The sequence below is a fragment of the Marmota flaviventris genome, chromosome 6 (assembly GCF_047511675.1).
Source record: "Marmota flaviventris isolate mMarFla1 chromosome 6, mMarFla1.hap1, whole genome shotgun sequence".
NCBI classification, from domain to species: Eukaryota; Metazoa; Chordata; class Mammalia; order Rodentia; family Sciuridae; genus Marmota; species Marmota flaviventris.
In genome coordinates, this window is record NC_092503.1 from 53,430,830 (window position 1) to 53,452,036 (window position 21,207).

The 21,207-nt window shown below is 33.1% G+C and overlaps 1 protein-coding gene across 1 annotated transcript in view; it reads left to right on the forward strand.

The window, feature by feature from the left end:
• The window catches only part of Wasf1 (WASP family member 1), a 59,469-nt gene extending 38,689 nt beyond the window's left edge, over positions 1–20,780 (forward strand). Inside the window, exons 2-9 of the mRNA XM_027928358.2 lie at positions 4,151–4,311; positions 10,891–11,025; positions 11,823–11,976; positions 12,886–13,003; positions 15,180–15,352; positions 17,084–17,263; positions 18,727–19,355; positions 20,294–20,780. Of these exons, the coding sequence (XP_027784159.1) occupies positions 4,179–4,311; positions 10,891–11,025; positions 11,823–11,976; positions 12,886–13,003; positions 15,180–15,352; positions 17,084–17,263; positions 18,727–19,355; positions 20,294–20,451 (1,680 nt within the window). The 5' untranslated portion in view covers positions 4,151–4,178 and the 3' untranslated portion in view covers positions 20,452–20,780. The remainder of the gene's footprint in view (positions 1–4,150; positions 4,312–10,890; positions 11,026–11,822; positions 11,977–12,885; positions 13,004–15,179; positions 15,353–17,083; positions 17,264–18,726; positions 19,356–20,293) is intronic.
• Positions 20,781–21,207: the final 427 nt, after the last annotated feature.

Genomic DNA, 21,207 nt, shown 5'->3' on the forward strand with positions numbered 1-21,207 from the left:
TTTAACAAATTTACTGTCATCATAGGAGATCTTAACATATCTCTCTGATAGAACCAGCAGACAAAAATTCAGTAAGGTTACGTAAGTTTGGTATTGCAAGGATGCAAAGTTGTTTAACAACAAAAGAAAAACATCAATATAGTTCATTACATTAACAGAATAAGAGAGTCATATGATCATCATCATAAATGTAGGAAAAACATTTGGTAAAATCAACATCATTCATAATTTTAAAAATCTTTTAAACTTTGCTAAGAAAGGAACTTCTTTAATCTATTAAATGGTGTCTACAAAACAACTTAACAGGCAGTACATGCCTGTAATCCCAGTGGCTTGGGAAGCTGAGGCAGTAGGATCAAGAGTTCAAAACCAGCCTTAGTAATGGTGAGGTGCTAAGCAACTCAGTGAGACCCTGTGTCTACATAAAAGAGGGCTGGGGATGTGGCTCAGTGGTCAACTGCCCCAAGTTAATCCTGGTACTCCCTCCCCCCTCAAAAAAAAAAGCACAATGTAACAAAAACCCTACTCTTGTGAATGTTGAAGCCTTTTCCTTTGAGTTCAGGAAAAAGACAAATATGTTTGATGTTACTTCACATTGTATTAAAAGTTCTAGTTAGTATGTATTAAAAGTTCTCTAGTATGAGGAGGCAGGAAAAAGAAAGAAAAGATGTAAGATACTTGAAAAGGAGGAATAAACTGTTACTATTTATGATATGATTGCATATACTTTTAAAATCCAAAATAATTAGATATTAGAAAGGCCTCTGAATATAGGACCAATATTCAGAGATTTATTTTCTGTATATACAATAAAGAAAATAAAATGAAAAAACATACCATTTTCAGTATAATAAAAAATCATGTACATATAAATCTAAGGATGTGTAAGCTTTCTTTTCAGAAAACTTATAAAACATTGAGAGACATTTAAAAATCCTGAAATAATTGGAGGCATATGTTATATTCATGCATAGGAAGAAATGTATTAATATTAGTACTCCCCAAAGTGAGCTATAGATTTATTATAGTTCCAATCAATTCCAAGTATGTATGTATATGTGAGTTAATAATCTTACTCTAAAAATTTACAGGGAAATATAAAGGACCAAGATCAAACAAGACGAGGTAGAGCTTGCCCTGTTGTATATCAAGACTTATACAAAGTCCCATTAATTAAGATAGCTCTAGGTAAGACACATCAGTGGAATAGTTAGTATAGAGTCCAAAATTAGATAGATTTAGAAATTATAATATAAAAACTTGCTCTATGATAAAAGTTATAAAAGAATTATAGGAAACTTGACTGCAATGTTATGCCACTCAAAAAATTAATTCCAGGGGCTGGGGTTGTGGCTCAGTGGTAGAGTGCTTGCCTTCCATGTGTGAAGCACCACATAAAAATAAAGGTATTATGTCCATGTACAGCTAAAAAAATTTTTTTAAATTAATTCCATATCAGTTGTTGATTTAAAGTGCAAGACAAGAGCAATAACACTAAGTGAAAAAAATGTAGATGGTCATATTTATGATCTTGGTATAAAAAGATTTTAATAATTAGGCTTTCATACTAAAGCTAAAAGAAAAAGAATGATAAATTTCACCATACTGATTGGAAATGTCTGTTTATTTAAAAATATCATTGAGAGAGAACTAGTGAGTGACAGAAGATATTTTTTCATATATAATTTTTAAGTGGCTCATATCCCATGAGCCCTTACAGAAAAAAATATGTACTTCTTGAGAGAAATCCAAAAGTTCATTGAACATATGAAAAGATTCTAAACTCATTAATAATTAAGAAAACACTAAACTAAAATAGGTTGCTACCCCATATTCTCCAAAACAGCTAGAATTTAAAAACTGACAGTATGAGGTATTGTAAGAATGGGGCAGCAGTAGCCTCTTACACTGCTAAAAAGAGCATACATTGGTATAGTTACTTTTGGAACAGTTTGGCATCATCTTTTAAAGCTGAAACTGTCTTTAATCAGACTGTTCTCTTCGTAATGTATAGTCACAATATATATTATTCCCTTCACTTCAAAAAGCCATCATAATATTCATATTTAGAGTTTCCTACCTTGGTGGTGAAAATATAAAGAAAACAAGGAAATGCTTATTTTATATACATTTACACAATATAATATATAATATTATATTTTTTTAAAAAAAACATTGTAGTTGTAGATGGACAGCATGCCTTTATTTAATTTTTAATTTTTTTTTTAAAGAAAAGTTTATCTTTGAGGAGGAGGTAAATAAGGACAAAAGAGTCCAAAATGGAAGAGTCCTGAGGTGCAGGCATGTTTTATTTCTTTTATGGAGTTATATGACTGTTTAAATTACTAAGTTATACAGTTTTGTGCATACTTTTTTTTCTGTATGCTTAATATTACACAATTTTAAAAATATTTAAAAATGTACATAGAATTTTGTGCAAAAAGGTCAAAGGAGACAAATTTCATTTGTTTGGTTTTTTTAAAAGTATGTTAATTGACATACTTGCAAAGTGTTGTATGTATAAGTAACACTTGAGTGTTTAATGACTAACGTCTTTGTTAGTCATTAAAGCTCAGAAAATAGTAAATCTCTTCCTTTATAAAGTAACCAGTATTTATCAGTAGGTAATTTTGGGCAGTCAGCCGCACTTTCAACAGTTAGGCTGGACTGTAAATATGACCATGCAAGACTGAAAACTGTCTTTATTTGTGAGAAAAATATAATTGTTCATGCTCTTTAAATCTTTTTATCAAAACATTAAAAACTCTTGGTAAGATGTATAAGGACAGTGTTAAAAAATAAAACGATTATTTAGTACAATGTAATTTACAACTTTAGAAACAATATTGGGTTTTTGTTGTTTAAAAACAAAAAAGAACACTTTGAACAGTGTTTGTCTTGTGTAACCTAAAAGAGCCACAACTAACAGAGCTCAAACATCTTTTCTGTGCCTTGGCAAATTATAACACTCCTTTTCTACTAAATTTGGATCCACTTCCAGCATTTTATCTTTTGTACTTTCAGTGCAGTGAAATAACTCCCAGAGTCCCTTTAATTTTTCCCAGCATCCCTTCCTGAGACATATTTCTTATTTTTGTCAAAACTACATTCTTCACTTGTAAGTTTGCCTTCCCTAAGTTCCTCTGGCTGTGTATCTAGATTTTCATACAAAATGTTGTATGTTGTAGTAGCAACATTTCCACAGTCAGCTCTTCCACTTACATTGGATTTGAATTTCATTTCCAGTGTTATCAATTTTTGGTTGTTCGCTGCTCTTTTGTCTCTATTAGCAAATTCCCACTTTCTACTATTCATTTTGTAAAATTTCATATTGGTTTAGCAGTGGGAAGCAAGAAGTCAACACAGGTATTGGCTTTGCTGTCTGTGGAATTCAGTAACACATGGAGTCTTACCAAGTCAACTGACTTGGAAAGATGACTACTGATTGTGATGCGCATCTCATATTAACAGTGATTTGTTGACTAGAATGCTAGCAATGAAGTTTGTATTTATGCAGTTAGAGTTAATAGATATAATAGTGAAATTTGAACCATGTTGCTGGGAGATTGCTGTTTAAATTAACTTTGGTTGCTGAAATTGGTGCACATGAGAAGCATACAAAGTGAAGACAACCTCTAATTCAAAGATGGATTTTTGGTCAGTTAAAATTTTGGCAAGTTTGATGAGATTTTTGGTGCTAGGCTGCTTGAACTATTTATCTCTGACTTGTTGAACACCTGATATGTTTTATATGAAATTATAAATTTGATAGTACTCTCCTAGCTTTTTACGATTCTTAGGTAATTTCTTAGAAAGGCTCTCTGGACACCAACTTTGTAAAACAAAACCAGTATATATAGTAAATAGAAACAATGGTTTTACGAGAATAATAGGGATGGTGATTGTAAATTCACCATGATGTAGCATCTGATGTTGAAAGTAAGTTTTTAAAAAATGTTTTATGTCATATTGATGTTATAATAATTGAAAATAAACCAAAGCTAATAATAAGTTAGATTCTTTTAATCAGATGACTATTTTCATTGTCTTCATACAAGCATATAACTTTATTCTTAATTATGACATTAGAGTCTTATTCTGTGTTGGTTGAAATTGAATAATGTTAATTTCTTTTTTTGATTTCCTACAGGTGAACTAGCACAGAAGTTTATCTCAAGATGCCGTTAGTGAAAAGAAACATCGATCCTAGGCACTTGTGCCACACAGCACTGCCTAGAGGCATTAAGAATGAACTGGAATGTGTAACCAATATTTCTTTGGCAAATATAATTAGACAGCTAAGTAGCCTAAGTAAGTTTTATATGTATTAAAAAAATTACTTGCAAACCATAATGTTATGCTTTAGCCTATTAAGAAGATATGCTTGCAGTTAATTTTGGGGAGGATATTTGATAGAGTATATAGTTATCCTGAAAAACATAGTCATTTTAAGTAAAATTAATGAGCTTTAGAATCATTTCTTCTTCCCCTGCATGTCCCCCCACCACCCCGCCCCCCAAGAAAGGGAAATAAGGGCAGAATCTCTGGAACACAATCACATGATGGATGAGAATTATTAAAATCTTTAAAAAATATGATTGAGTGTAAGACCAGAGTAGTACTCTTGCTTGGTTGTTACCTATATTAGTTTTAGAAGTTTCAGCTGTGTTTGGGGACACCAGTATCTCTGTCTTTCCTAAAATGTTTTCATATTATCAAAGATCTAAAGTGAAAGGATTAGACTAATCAAATGAGTTTTGTCTAAGGGACATTAAAATGAGAGTCAAGAGTCTGATATACAGAAAAATGTGAAAACAGCAAGTAATTTGGCTGCTGGAAGATAGAAGGCAAACCGATTAGCCAGAGAAAGGCCCATAGAAAGAGTAGGTAGTGGAAAAGGAGACATGCAGTGTGTTCCCATTTTAAGATTATAGAACAGAAACTGGACATGGTGGCACAAGCCTGTAATCCTAGGAACTCTGGAGGCTGAGGCAGGAGGATCCAAGTTTGAGGCCATCCTCAGCAACTTAACAAGTTCCTGAGCAACTTAGTGAGACCTTGTCTCAAAAAATAAAAAGGACTGGGGCTAGAGATGTGGCTCAAGCGGTAGCACACTCGCCTGGCATGCGTGCGGCCCGGGTTCGATCCTCAGCACCACATACAAAGATGTTGTGTCTGCCGAAAACTAAAAAAATTCTCTCTCTCTCTCTCTTTAAAAAAATAATAATAAATAAATGAACCTTTAAAAAAAAAAAAAAAAGGACTGGGGCTGGGGTAGTGGCTCAGTGGAAGAGTGTTCGCCTAGCACATATGAGGCCCTGGATTCGATCCCCAGCACCACATAAATAAACAAACAAATAAAAAAAATAAATAAGGAGTTAGATCATTAAATAAATAAAAAGGACTAGGAATGTGGTATAGCACCCTTGGTTTCAAACCAAAAAAAAAAAAAAAAAAGCAAAGAGCAAGAGAAAAAGATTATAGAACAGAGCTAGTTAAGGGATTATTTCCCATTCTAAATTTAATCAGGTAGAAAAATTTAAAACTAAAACAAATTTATTTTTGAATTAAAGAATTAGCTTTTTAATAAGACACCTGTACTTCATTTCAAATACATAACAAGATATTCTTGACCTAAACATTCTATAAGGAGTCCTAGATTTATCATGTCTGTCATACCCATCAGCATAGACTCTTCTAATAATAAAGGTTGGCCTGTATTTTCCATTTTTTTTAACTTTTGTCTTCCCTTTATATAACTTGAGTAGTGTCATCCCTTGGTATTTCTGGGAGATTGGTTCCAGAACCCCCCTCGGATACCAAAATCTATAGATGCCCAAGTCCTTTATGTTTGCATGGAACCTACACATATCCTCCCATATGTTGCACTTTAAATCATCTTTAGATTACTTAACAGGACTGTAAATGCTTATTTAAATAAATACTTGTTATACTGTATTATTTAGAATAAAATGAAAAGAAAAAAGTCTGTATATGGCTTTTTTTGGCCTAGCATTGATTGATCTAATGTTCAATACAGATGGAGGTTTTTACCCAAATATTTTCTTTCCAAAATTTGTTGAATCTGCAAATTCAACACAGAATCTACAGGGCCAAATGTACTTAGCACAAGATAAAGAGAGATGGTTAATCTAATTTGTTTCAGGTGAGAGAGTTTGGTCATATATCTTTGTAGATAAAACATCATAAAACATTATGCAAGTACTCCTCATCTTATGATGTGGTTATGTTCCAGTAAACCCATCATAAGTTGAAAATGCCTTTACAAAAATGTATTTATCTGCCATCTGTGGTGGTGCAGGCCTATAATCCCAGCAGCTTGGGAGGCTGAGCAGGAGGATCTCAAGTTTAGACCCAGCCTCAGCAACTTAGTGAGGTCCTGAGCAACTCAGCAAGACCCTGTCTGTAAATAAAATATAAAGGGCTGAGGATGTCGCTCAGTGGTTAAGCACCCTTGGGTTCGATCCCTGGAACAAAAAAAAAAAAAAATTATTTAGCTACCTATCCTACCCAATATTATAGCTTAGCAACATAGTACACTATAGAGCATCACATGGCTCATCAGCACGTGACTGGGAGCTGCGGCACACTGCCACTGCCCAGAATCACAAGAAAGTATTGTACCACATATCACTAGCCCAAGAAAAGATCACACTTCAAATTTCCAAGTATGATTTCTATTGAATACTTGTCACTTTGTAAAGTTGAAAAATTGTTAAGTTAAACTATCATAAGTTGGAGAATTCTGTATTTGAATGCTTTTTGTGAGAATACCAAATTTTTGCATTGCCTGTGAAATACTTGTAAGAATAAATAACAGGCTATTTTTTTTATTTGTTTTAATTATATTCCTTGTTCCTGTTGGTGGTTATTATTTCAGGTTAGTTATTGGCAGTGAATCACTAAGATATTGTATTGTGTGTTTCTTTACCAGGAAAGCCAATATGTAGTATACCTCTTTTTCTTTTTTTTTTTTGACTAGTACATTTTAGTTATACAAGTAATAGATTTCATTGTGGGTGTATTTATACATGCATATAATGTGGTTGTTACTTTTGAGACTAATCAAAAGAAAGTCTTCTGTTGACTCAGATATTACATTAACATTATAATTAACCATATTGTTTAAAGATATTTTGCTGACTTTTTTGTGACCTAGCATTGATTGATGTAATAGAACGTGACTTTATATAAAATGTGTTAATGTGTATGTGAGTGCATCAGCTTGTTAGATACATGTTAAAAGCATAAAAACAACATAAGTAACTCTAGACAAAACATTTTTTAAACAAAATTGAAATGAATTTTCAGCCCAACACAGGTAGGTATCTTGCTTTATGTATATACCTAATATAGAATCTAGAATTAATGTGACTGTGTGTTAATTTGCAATAATTAACATTTATTATATAATCTAAAGATGACAAGACAACATAAGGAATTTTCAAGCCTAATGGAGTCAATATAAGCAACATCTGTCAGTAAGCTAACCAAATCTGGAAAAATAAACATATTGTAAAAATAAACGTAAGTTACATTTGGGAATATTCATATTTGGAATCAGAGGCCATATAGATGTTTTCTAACAGTTTATAAAAATTCGAAAACAAGATAAACCTATACGGTATTGTAGCAAGGTGTAACATTATTTTTTTTTATTACTCTGAAATTAATTTTTCTGGCAGTTTTTCCACTTGACATAGTTGAGAACCTGGAATTAAATCTAAAAGGCCTCTATATAGCCAGAATAAATAAGCCCACACAGTAAAGATAAAAATAACCAATTGATCCCACTCTCAGAGTGTGTTTACTTTTGCTTTGATAGTTCAGACATATTTATGATGTTATTTCCAAATATTTATGCTTCAGAAAATTAAAAGAGGAGGTAGAGGGAGCAGCACATAATAATAGAATAAGGCATCACAGAAGCCAACCAAAAATTGTAGTTTACAGCAAGGGAGGAATTGACCAAAAAAGCAATATAAAAACTGGAAAAAGGCCATTTAATGTAAAAGCAAATATTCTTCTTCATTTCAAGGCCTGGGTTTTCTGGCCTGGGTTTAAAAATAATTAAAAATAATTGATTTTTATAATTAATTCATGGCCATGAGTCCTCAAAAAAGGGGGAAATTTCATTTTGTATCCATTTAAGAAGACAAGGAAACTCAATACATTTCATAACAATTTTTATCCAAAGTAGTTATAATAATTAATGAATTTAATAATCTCTGAATTACTTAGAAAAATTAGCAATCTAAAATGATTGTGAGTAATTGAAGTATTCACTTCAGTACCACTGTTTGCACCAAAAGTTCTTCAGAATACAGTAATGAAAATAAACTATAGGCTTTCATATGGTTTAGGGCAAGACACTCTCAGCCAGATACTCTTGTCACTTCATAAAAGTGTACATGCCAGTATTTTATGCGATTTTTCCTAATAGAACATAATTTTGCTTTTTAACAGATGATTACTGAAAACCTAAAATCTACTTAATGTAAATTTCCTCTTCTCCATTTTATTGTTATCTTAACCATTTGGACTGTATATCAGAAAGTTTTTACTGTTCTTCCCATGGCTTTTCTCTTGTTGAATATAGTCAGTTTATGCTGCCAAGATGAAGTATAAAGTCTATTTATTGCTTTCAATTATAGATAATTTGGCAGATAGTATCTGTAACAAAATATCTGAATGTGGGCACTTATGAAGAAAAGAGGTTTATTTCATAGTATCAAAGGCCGAAAGTGACTTCATCTATTCAGCCTCTGAAAAGGGCCCTCTTTACTGGGACTCAGCATGATTGAGAAATACTGTAGAAAGGGAACAAGTTGAATGCAGAAGAAGCCAAGTGGCTTCACTTTATAATATCCTATTTTCTCTAGAATTAACCCACTCTGTGAGACATAGTATTAATCCCTTCTGAGAGTGTTGCCCACATGACCTAATTGTCTTCACAAGACCCCACCTCTTAAATGTTTCAGGTTACCATACTGAGGACTAAGCTTCTAGAATATGGGGGACAATTCATATCTAAACCACAGCATATAGATAGGTCATAAGCTGGAAGGGTAGAAGGATTGATAACACAAATTAGATTGGTAGACATTAGACGGATAATAGTGAATTACTTCATTGTATTATAAAGCTGTATGGTTCTTATTCTAAAAGAATTTATCTCATTTGGCAAATTTGAAGAATCCCAACTAAGTATAGAATACAGAAACCATTCTGAATAGTATGAGCAGATGTTAACATCATGAATTTTAAATTACAGAACTTATAGAAAAGAGATAGTCATAGGTGAAATTATTAAGGGAGGCTTACTGAATGAAAGGTGACTTGGGCCCTTAAGGACCAAATGAATTTTAAAAGAATAGGGAAGGAAGAAATTTCAGCATGCATGTCCTAGGTAAACAAATAGAGGCAAAAATAAATAATACGTATATAGGGGGATTAAAAAGACAACTGATACTAGGTAAGTGTGGTGGAACCTGATTATGGAGGATGTAGATGTTAGATGAGGGGATTTAGATTTAAATTCATAGATAATGAGATACAGGTTCTTGAGTAGAGAAGTGGTATAATGTAAGAGTTGAAATTCAGATGTGCACACAGTTGTTTCTCATTTCTCTGGGGGGGGAGGCAGAGTGAAATTTAAAAAGAATGAATGGGATATCTGCTAAACTGGCATTTAAATGTGGAAGGGGGGCTCTCATAGACTTTTTCTTTAATTATTAAAAAGCTCCAGAAAAATGCAAATGCATTATAAATCTGCATATAAGTTCAGGTGATATACAGATTAAAAGTTAAGATTCCCTGTGTTCAACTAGGTTCTTGAACACCATTCCACTCCCAAAAGTTAGGTGCTTTCTGCTGTGTGGTTTTTACCTGTTGTTGAGCTCCAACTCTGTATCAAGTATACCACCAGGCCCTTTGCTCTCTTCCTATAACTTCCTTTTGAGACATATATTTTTATTCCTATTTTACAGATGAGAAATTTGATATCAAGGTCTCATAGTGATTTGAATTTAATTGTTTATTAAATTGCTTTTCATATTTATTTAAATGTCTGTTTCTCCCTCTGTTCAAAATTTACCAAAGGTAGAAACCTTCTTCTAGCTATTTTGGCTTGCTTTTTTTAATAAGAGGAATTTACATAGCTAGAGAAATACATGGTTTTTAAATTTTTGATGATTTTTAAAGAAATTATAATAAGAATGCAAAATATCACTCTTAAGTTTTCTGAAGCTATGTCTTGGGTCTTAGACATATTTGAGACAGGGCATCCAGTAGGTCTATGAGGACTCTTGCATTCTGTCACCTGGCCTGAAATTCAGTTGAGACTAGTGTGGAGTCTATGTATAAATGCTGACTTGGGATTAAAAGAAATATTGTTTGGGGCTGGGGCTGTAGCTTAGTGGCAGAGCGTTTGCCTAGCATGCATGAGGCATTGGGTTTGATCCTCAGCACCACATAAAAATAAACAAAATAAAGGCATTCTGTCCATCTACAAATATAAACAAAAATTTTAAAAAAGAAGAAATATTGTTTGTATGTACTTTTACATCATAATCTCCCCTGACCCTCATCAGATAGCTAGATATCGGTAAAGTAAGTTGAATATTTCCACTTCAGGCACAAGTCATTGAGCAAAAGGTGGTAGAGCAGGATTTAAAATCAGATTTCCCAGAGTTTGTGTATTTATTTTTCCACTCTGTCATGACTTAGTGCCTGTAGGGTAGGATTAAAGTTTAAAATATTTCCAAATAAATGACAAATTTAATAGGACGGTACTTTATTTGTTCAGTATTTATCTCCATGATCATGATCACATTAAATCTTATGAAATATGTTTCATTTTTTGCTTAGGTAAATATGCTGAAGATATATTTGGAGAATTATTCAATGAAGCACATAGTTTTTCCTTCAGAGTTAACTCACTGCAAGAACGTGTGGACCGTTTATCTGTTAGTGTTACACAGCTTGATCCTAAAGAAGAAGAATGTAAGTTTATTCATATCTTCTTCCATGTATATATTTTAGTTAGAAGAGTATATTTAAGAATGGTATTAAACATGAATTTATTATAAATCTTTTTACCTGTTTTAATACATGTTATGGTCAATCAGGATTTTATCTATAAATGCCATCAATGTTAATCTCCTGACGTTTTATTTCTACCTGTTTTTGTTTTAATCTCTTTATTTCATATACTACTTAGCTCTTAACTTTTTGACATGAAGAAGACATTTTAACCAGACCTTTTCTTCCATTCTTTCTGTTTCCTTCCTTATAATTTATTTATGTACTTTTGTCTTAGAAATAAAAAGTATTTGAAAAGTATCTGAAATCCTAAGGTTTGATTCTGTAAGAATGTGCCACCTTTTAATATGCTTTTGTATGCTTATTGCTAGTCTTGTCTGCTTATTTTAATTAAATATTACTACCACTTTAAATGAACATTTCAAAAACAAATTGCCAGTATGTAGGGTGGAAGTGTTCTATGCCAAGAAAGATATATTTTGATGGAAAGTGTAGGTGCACTTCAGGAATCATTAGGACCTTCTGAGCCTTAAAATCAGGAGTTGAGTTAAAATCCATGTTGTTGGGAAAACTAGGCACAGAATAATAATGATAAATATAATGATAAAGCATTTAAAATTATTCATGATTGATAAGCCACTAGGGTCATAACCTTTTGAGTCATTCTGGCTTTTAAACAATTACAGAATATGAATTTGTTCAATGGTCAAATCATTTTAGGAAAATAAAATGAATTCTTGGTATTTTGTTTGTTTCAGTGTCTTTGCAAGACATAACAATGAGAAAAGCCTTCCGAAGTTCTACAATTCAAGATCAGCAGCTTTTCGACCGCAAGACTTTGCCTATTCCATTACAAGAGACATATGATGTTTGTGAACAACCTCCACCTCTCAACATACTTACTCCTTATAGGTCAGTAGGTTAATAAGTAAGAAGTCTTGTTATTTATATCAGACTGCAGATTTAAATGCTAAATCCCCACACATTCTTAATTTTATTGTGCTTCTGGCCAACACAGAGAACCTTTCTTTCTGTCACTAAATGAGTTCCTAAGGTTCTGGCATACAAAAGAAAAAGACATATTCAAGGGGTTGTTTTAAACAAATATTACTAGAAAAAGCACTGACAAACCTGTTAATATGAAGGTCAACGAAATGTTATTGTCCTTTTAACTTAATTTTTACTCAAATGAAAAATAAAGATCCCAAAATTCCACCATACTAACAAAATAAGTATTTTATTTTTGCTTGTTCTATCTACTCTAAGTATATATATCTATATATACATTAACTTTTTGCATAATGACTATATAGTATTTGTTTTAAAAATGCTTTTTTACCACTTAAAATCTGGAATTATTCAGCCTTTCTTTGGAGTTTTCTCACGAATTATTAAATGGGTAATTTAAGATGCACAGCACATAAAATGGTATTAAAGTAATTATACTACTGGAAGTAACAGTAAAAACTTTTTATTCTAAATAATGTTATTATCTTTTCAGTCTTTTATTTTTGGCAGAACTCTTTATAATTATTAAAATTTCTCAAAGGACTTTCAGAAAAATTTGACATTCAATGAAGTTAGAGATGAGAGTTGCCCAGCTATACTTTTAATTTTTTAGTACTAACTCTGGAAAGTATCTGGTTTTTCATTTTCCTTACTCATTTGTAAGAAATTTTATATTGCTGCAATATTCTATTTTGGCAATATTTTAACATGTTATATTTTACTAATGTGAGAAGAAAAGCCATTTCAGTAAAATTATTTCTATTTGATTGCCTCTTTGCCTTACTAGTATACATTTCAATTTATGTATTTCAGAGATGATGGTAAAGAAGGTTTGAAGTTTTATACCAATCCTTCATATTTCTTTGATCTGTGGAAAGAAAAAATGTTGCAAGATACAGAGGACAAGAGGAAGGAAAAGAGGAAACAGAAGGTATTAAAAGAGATTTTAAAAATTGAAGTTATTTTTGTATGTTTATGTTTATTGCATTTATGGAACTTTATTAATCCTGTACTTTGATGGTTTTATTTTATTTGGATCCATACTGAAGTCTTTATATCTATACAGCTGAGTCTCCTAGGGAAGCAGATGAGCAATTAGATTATTACGGTATGGTAGTGCCATAATGAGGTTTGTTTAGAGGTTTGGGTAACACAAAATAGCATCTGCTTTAGCCAGCAGACAAAGCTTTTATAAACAATCTTGAAGAACAAATGAAAATAAATTGGACCGTGGAAGAGAAGGGCATTCTAGTATGGAGAAATAAAGAATATTATATGCAGATATTGGTAAAGTAAGTAAATTAAGCTAATATTTTCTTGCCAAAGAGCACATCCTAAAGTTTTCCAAATGTTTTAAAGAAGTTAGATTCTTACTAAACTCCTGTTATCTGTCTCTTGTGTTGTCAATTTCTACTTTAATGCATTCACTTGGATCTGCTTTCTTTTATGTTAATGATAACAGAAAATATAGAAGAAGCAACTTGATTTAGGCATTTATGAAGGAGGCAAAATCTGTCTTTATCATTCTTGTTTGTCTTGTAGCTATTACTACTTTTCCCAATCTCTGTAATGCCCTTTTGTCATCTTCTGTGCTAGACAGTGTCCCTGTGTTCTAACCAGTTTGGAAACTGGTGACTGGCAAACCAGATTACGCCATTAGGCAGGTTTCATTTGCCAAAAAGAGGGGTCTTAAAGTTTTTGAACTGGAATTTCTTAGATGAGATATGTCTATCTAGTTCACAGCCTACCCCATCATATACTGACTAGCTTCATTCATGTATGTTATCTGCTTGGCTTCTCTAGGCATTTGATATTTGTTATACCTATTCTAGACTTTTCTCCCCTAATTTGAATCACCTTGTATTCTATTGTTTAAAAACCCAGTGTTCTGTTGAGTGATACAATTAATATGGATTAGTTGGATAACAGAATTTGTTTCCCATGTGTCAGCCAGCTAATTGGTCGCTTCCCAGTTAGCATAATCTTAGTAAATTTTCATATTGGTTAGAAACAAACAATATATCATTTATGGCAAAAATTTCAAGCTAATAGATCTTGGAGAGAGGGAGGGGTTTTTTGTTTGGGGATTTTTATTTTTTTATTTTTTGGTTGTTTTGTTTTTATTTTCATCTGAAAGGAATTTCTGACCTCCCCATTTATTACTTAGACATATTTGTTAGTCACTTTTACATCACTGTGACTAAAACACCTGGCAAGAATAACTTAGAGGAGGAAAAGTTTATTTTTCAGCTCATGGTTTCAGAGACTTAGCCCATGGTTGGCCCACTCCATTGCTCTGGGCCTGAGGTGGTGGTGGAACATCATAACGGGAGGGTGTAGAAAGGAAAACTACTCATTTCCTGACAGTCACAAAGGAGAGAAAGACAGTAAGGTGCTGGGGACAAACTATAACCTCAATGGCACGCCCCCATTGGTCTACTTCCTCCATTCACACCAGATCTATAGTTAGACCCAATACAGGAATACTTTCAAATTATTAGTCATCAAGTGGATTAATCTACCAATTAGTTTATAGATGGATCACATGTTGCTATGTCACTCAGCTATGTCACTCTTAACTGAATCGTTTCACCTCTAATCATTGCCACATTGTCTCCTGAGCTTTTGGGGATACCTCATATTCAACCCACCATAGCATACTCCAATGTGTTCAGCACATCAGTTCAAAATTGTGGTTACAAAACATGGCAAGTGCACAAAAACACACCTATAATCCCCACTACTCAGGTAGTTAAAGAAGGAGGATGACAAGTTTGAAACCAGCTTCAGCAGTTTAATGAGACTCTCATCTCAAAATAAGAGAACAGAAAGGGTTGGGGATGTAGCTCTGTGATAGAGTGCTTGCCTAGCATGTGGGAAGTCCTGGGTTCAATCCTGTATTGTTTTTAAAAAGGCAAGAAACTGGGATAACTGCAGACTAGCTAAAATTGAACTCTGAATGTATAAGTGAACTGTCCCTGTGTTACTTTCATCGTATTATGGTATTGTCTTTAATATTTCAACTTTTCAAATTTTATGATAGTTGTAACCTCTTTTTAAAAATTAGCATTTCAGCATTTGGCTTTGTTTCAATACATCTGTTATAGCAGAAAAATCTAGATCGTCCTCATGAACCAGAAAAAGTACCAAGAGCACCTCATGACAGGCGGAGAGAATGGCAGAAGCTGGCCCAAGGTCCAGAGCTGGCTGAAGATGATGCTAATCTCTTACATAAGCATATTGAAGTTGCTAATGGCCCAGCCTCTCATTTTGAAACAAGGTTTCTTTTCTTTGTTTCTTTTATTTGTTGTTATTTTTAAATTAATGATAAAACATTGGCTTTATTTGCAATATCTGTACTGCTAAGTTTTGAGTCCTAAACTGTTGAACTGGAAGACCCTGTTGTAATTATAAAGATTATATCAAAATCCTGACCGTTGAGCCTTCTGAAGTCTGACCTTGGGCAAGGTCATTCCTATATTTGGACTTTATTCTTGTCATCTGTGGAAAGAGGTGGTTGGAGTAAATGATTTTCACTGTTATTTTAACTTTTATCTGAAGTCTCAACTCTTCAATATTTCAGGTTTACTAGAGTTTCACAGTAGAGTAGGGTCTGGAATTTTTTTTTTTTTTTTTTTTGCATATAAAATGGGAGTTGAAGAGGGGTTCTTTTTTGTCCTTTTTCTGTCCACTGACTTCCTTTCTGTGCCACATTCCTCACCTCAGACATATCAGGACTTTCAAACAAATTTACTCAACCTCTTTTGCAGAAATATAGAATTGGTCATTTTCCGTTATCAGTCGCCAGGGGCCCTTTCTAAGTAACAAGCTACCATAGCAAACACATTACACTGGCATGCCTCTGAAGAAATTTGTGTGTTGTCATGTTGACTTTTTAATGGAAAAGAGATGAATGTTTTCTTTTGAATAACACAGGTAAATTATTGGGCCATTACTGTGAAATATTTTGGCCTATTTTAAGAGAAATATACATCTGAGAGATAATATTTATCTGCATTATTGAAAGAAACTGAAAGAATTGAGATTTCAAAATAATAATTATCTGTTGACAGACATTTTTATTACAACTAAATAAGATATTTCTGATTTGCTCTGTGTACATCTGTTAAATCCAACTTTGTCCCCAGATGGAACTACAATCTATAAATATAAAACTTTACATGTTCAAGCTGAAATTTTGCTTAAATATGATCTGGATCACATGTTGCTATGTCACTCAGCTATTTTCTGAGTGCTTTCCCACTTTTTGAACACTTAAAGGACACAACGAATTGAGCTAGCCATCTCTGTGGTGCTAGAATCAGGGAGATCTTTTGAGAGCTGTAAGTTTAAGAGAACAACAAGTTCTCATAAAAAGAATGTGGTAAACATTTTCAGTTTTCATATTCTGTCATTGGAAGCTTCTTATGAAGAAAAAAATGAAATATAGACAGGTAATTTTAAACACTATTTGCCAAAGTTAATTATTTTCATGTTGTTGGGCACAGTGGTCCACACCTGTAATCTCAGCAGCTTGGGAGGCTCAGGCAGGAGGATTGCAGTTCAAAGCCATCCTCAGCAACAGCAAGGCACTAAGCAACTCAGTGAGACCCTATCTCTAAAGAAAATACAAAAAAAGGGCTGGGGATGTGGCTCAGTGGTTGAGTGCCCCTGAGTTCAATCCCTGGGACCAAAACAAACAAACAGAAAAATTATATATAAATTACAGGATTATATATGTAATGTTTTTAATCTTTAAAAATTAAATTAATATTTCATTATAAAATAATAAAGTAACTGATGGTCACAATAATAAGACTAAATTAGTAAGTAAAGATTGCTTTATGAACAGCATTCTTTGTTTTAAAAGTAGGTTTTATTAATACATTTCTGTAAGAAGTTTTTTAAAAATAACTAAACTACTGGTATTCAAAGATAAATTATTTCATTTAGAACACTTTATTTCACCAGTAATTCAAGAAAGTGCACTGATACTGTGTATTTCTTTTAGACCTCAGACTTACGTGGATCATATGGATGGATCTTATTCACTTTCTGCCTTGCCATTTAGTCAGATGAGTGAGCTTCTGACTAGAGCTGAGGAAAGAGTCTTAGTCAGACCACATGAACCACCTCCGCCTCCACCCATGCATGGAACAGGAGATGCAAAACCCATACCCACCTGTATCAGGTATGTTGGGACAAGCATGTGATGTTTTATGTTAAGGGTTGGTAAGCTTTTTCTTTAAAGGAACAAATTCTAAATGTTTTAGGATTAATGGGGATATGATTTCTGTCACAAGTAGTCAATTTTGTCATTGTATGAAAATAGCCATGCACACTATATATCCAAATGAATGTGTCTGTGTCTCAGTAAAACTACATTAATGGAAACAAGGAACTGGTCACATTTGGCCTATGGGATGTAATTTGCCATTCTCTGATTAGACCTGATACATTCTCCAGGAAAATTTTACTTAATAACAATTTACTTTAAAGAAAGTATGTTTTGTTTTATTATAGCTTTGTTATCAAGCATATCATGTACAGTGTATTAAGAAAAAAAAAGAAATTTTTGGACTGTCATTAGGCTGTAAGAAATGTAGCTATGAATACTTAAAATAGTTTCAGAACATCAAAGACAATTAGCAGTTTTGCTTGTAATATTCTTTTAGTAAAGCTATTCTGAAGTTAAATCTTCTTCAGTTATCTAAAGTGTACATTTTTAATAAGTATTAAAGAAACTTAGATATCAGCTTTACAATTTTCTGTTAAACTAACCTTTTATTACTGGTTCATTTGTTGTTCCAGCCTCAAGAAGAAAGAGGGCTGTAAATTTGCTTTTGTGGTTTTAATTAGCTGTCGTTGACTTCACTGAAATGGCATATGATGAGTTTTTAATAGGTGCAATATAAATACAGCATTGTATTAGCCACAGATATTGCTACAAATATTGCATTATGATAAATATTGAATCATTACAGAGACTCATCAGTGTATAATTGAGAATTTTATTTATTTATCAACAAAGTTAGCATAAAATGCTTAAGTGAATATGAAATTTGCATGACAGGATGAGACTGTTTAGAATATTACAAACCAGGGTTGGGGTTGTGGCTCAGTGGTAGAGTGCTTGCCTGGCAAGTGTGAGGCCTTGGGTTCGATCTTCAGCCACATAAAAATAAATAAATAAAATAAAAGTACTATGTCCAACTACAACTAAAAAATAAATATTAAAAAAAAAAGAATATTACAGACCAAGCAAGGCGTGGTGGCACATGACTGTAATCCCAGCGACTCAGAAGGCTGAGGCAGGAGGACTGCAGTTTTGAGGCCAACCTCAGCAACTTAACAAGACCCTATCTCAAAAATGAAAAGGAAAAAACTACTGGCAATGTGATTCAGTAGTTAATTGCTCCTAGGGTACAATCCCGTTATAAAAAAATAGATATAGAATATTACAAACCAAAGTACCACCCACTAATTTTCTCATTGATGTACTTTTAATTCTTACTTCTGAAATAGTGTTAAAAAATTTTAAATTTCTATAGGAACATGTTTATGTATCTATTTTTATAGAATTAATTTTAATCATAGTTTCTATAGATTTTTTTTCAGCTTTAATAACTTGCTAGGATTTCTTTATCATTTCAGTTCTGCTACAGGTTTGATAGAAAATCGCCCTCAGTCACCAGCCACAGGCAGAACACCTGTGTTTGTGAGCCCCACTCCCCCACCTCCTCCACCACCTCTTCCATCTGCCTTGTCAACTTCTTCATTAAGAGCTTCAATGACTTCCACTCCTCCCCCTCCAGTACCTCCCCCACCTCCACCTCCAACCACTGCTTTGCAAGCTCCAGCTGTACCACCACCTCCAGCTCCTCTTCAGATTGCCCCTGGAGTTCTTCACCCAGCTCCTCCTCCAATTGCACCTCCTCTAGTACAACCCTCTCCACCAGTAGCTAGAGCTGCCCCAGTATGTGAGACTGTACCAGTTCATCCACTCCCACAAGGTGAAGTCCAGGGGCTGCCTCCACCCCCACCACCGCCTCCTCTGCCTCCACCTGGCATTCGACCATCATCACCTGTCACAGTTGCGGCTCTTGCTCATCCTCCCTCTGGGCTACATCCAACACCATCTACTGCCCCAGGTCCCCATGTTCCATTAATGCCTCCATCTCCTCCATCACAAGTTATACCTGCTTCTGAGCCAAAGCGTCATCCATCAACCCTACCTGTAATCAGTGACGCAAGGAGTGTACTACTGGAAGCAATACGAAAAGGTAATTTTTTCAGGACCATGAAAAGCATTGTGGTAGCATTGAAAATTTTCTAAATATTTAAGACAACAATGCAGTCCTCATTTATAAAATTTTAGATGATTTTGTTTTTGTACAAAAGTAAAGGTATGTCCAACTTATATTTTAAATTATTCTTAAGAAAATACAAAACATTTAATCATTTTATTTTCATACTTAGGGATTCTTAAAATGTTTATTGAGTTAATGAGAAACTTAAAATATCAGATGTAAATATTATAGAAAATTTAAATTCTCTATGTTTAGTGTTTATGTAAAATGTTTTACAAATTATAGAATTTTAAAATGTTTTTTTTCTTCAGTGTCAAAGCTTTTCATTTGGGATAGCATTGACATTTGTTCTTCTAGATGCCTGTAAAGCTAAGTAAGGGTTAAGGTTCTTCCCTTAGTTACCAAGAAAGACTTCTTGATAGGGTGGTTATTCATTTATTCAGTTAGCATTTCTTTTTTTTCCCCCCAGTTAGCGTTTCTTAAGCAGCTGTTATATGCCAGGAATCAGAAGTATAAAATGAATAATAGTGCTTTTCCTTCAAGTACAGAGGATAATAAAGTGACAGAAAATATATTCAACAGTGTATAATTTATCTGACTATAGTGATAATAGAAGAAATGTATTATCTGGTTAACTTTTTAAGGGATAGTAAACAGGAGGTACAGTAGACCATAATAGATAAATATAAACTGTAGATATCCATTGGGTAAGTTTTACTAATTAACTCATAAATGATGATGTAATGAAAGATTTAATGCCTCTGATTATAATTACTTCAAATTATTTTTAATCGGTCTTGCTTATTTTCCTATTAGTATTTCTCATATTTATTTGATCTTATGCCAGAAATAATACTATCTGGTGTTTAGCATTTTGATTTAAAATGAATGGTTTGGATTTACTATATCAGGTATTCAACTACGCAAAGTAGAAGAGCAGCGTGAACAGGAAGCTAAGCATGAACGCATTGAAAATGATGTTGCCACCATCCTGTCTCGCCGTATTGCTGTGGAATATAGTGATTCAGAAGATGATTCAGAATTTGATGAAGTAGATTGGTTGGAATAAGAAAAATGCATTGATAAATATTACAAAACTGAATGCAAATGTCCTTTGTGGTGCTTGTTCTTTGAAAATGTTTGGTCATTCTAGTGTTTTGCTTTCTATTCCTTATAATAAATAACCCTTTTCCTCCATAATTTTTGATTTTGAAGAAAAGTATTAGCATACATTTCAAACTAAATGTTTTACAGTGGTTTTTTTTTTTTTTTTCCCTGAAAAGACATAATTCGGTCCAACAAACCACTAAGTATTAAGCATGGACAGCTGTTGTTAGAGTAGCAGATTCAGTTTTTTGATATATCTTAATTGTGCACTTCGTGAATTTTAATTTAAAGAAAGCGAATGAGATTGAAATCTTGAGGGCAGCTGTAATATTAATGAGCCTTATTCTACTTCCTGATGTTTTAAAAGAAGAAACACTGCCTTGATATATGAATACACTCAGAAAGTACATTTAGCTTGTAGTGTTGAATTCTCTTAAAGGAATGCTTAAATTTTTTATTATTATTTTATTGTTTTAAATACTTGCCTTATTTGAATGTTTAGCAGTACTCCTTTCCCACTTATATATTGTGTGATACAATTTTGCTTGCCTATAGGAGTTTAAAAATTTTCCATGTGAAATACTCTGAATTAAACATACATGTAACTTACATAACTGTTAGAAATAACAGTCTGATTTAATAAATGGTTCATTTTAAAGGTTCCTGGGTGTTGCTCTTTGAATAAAACTGTTTCTGATCACTTATCGAATACTCCAAA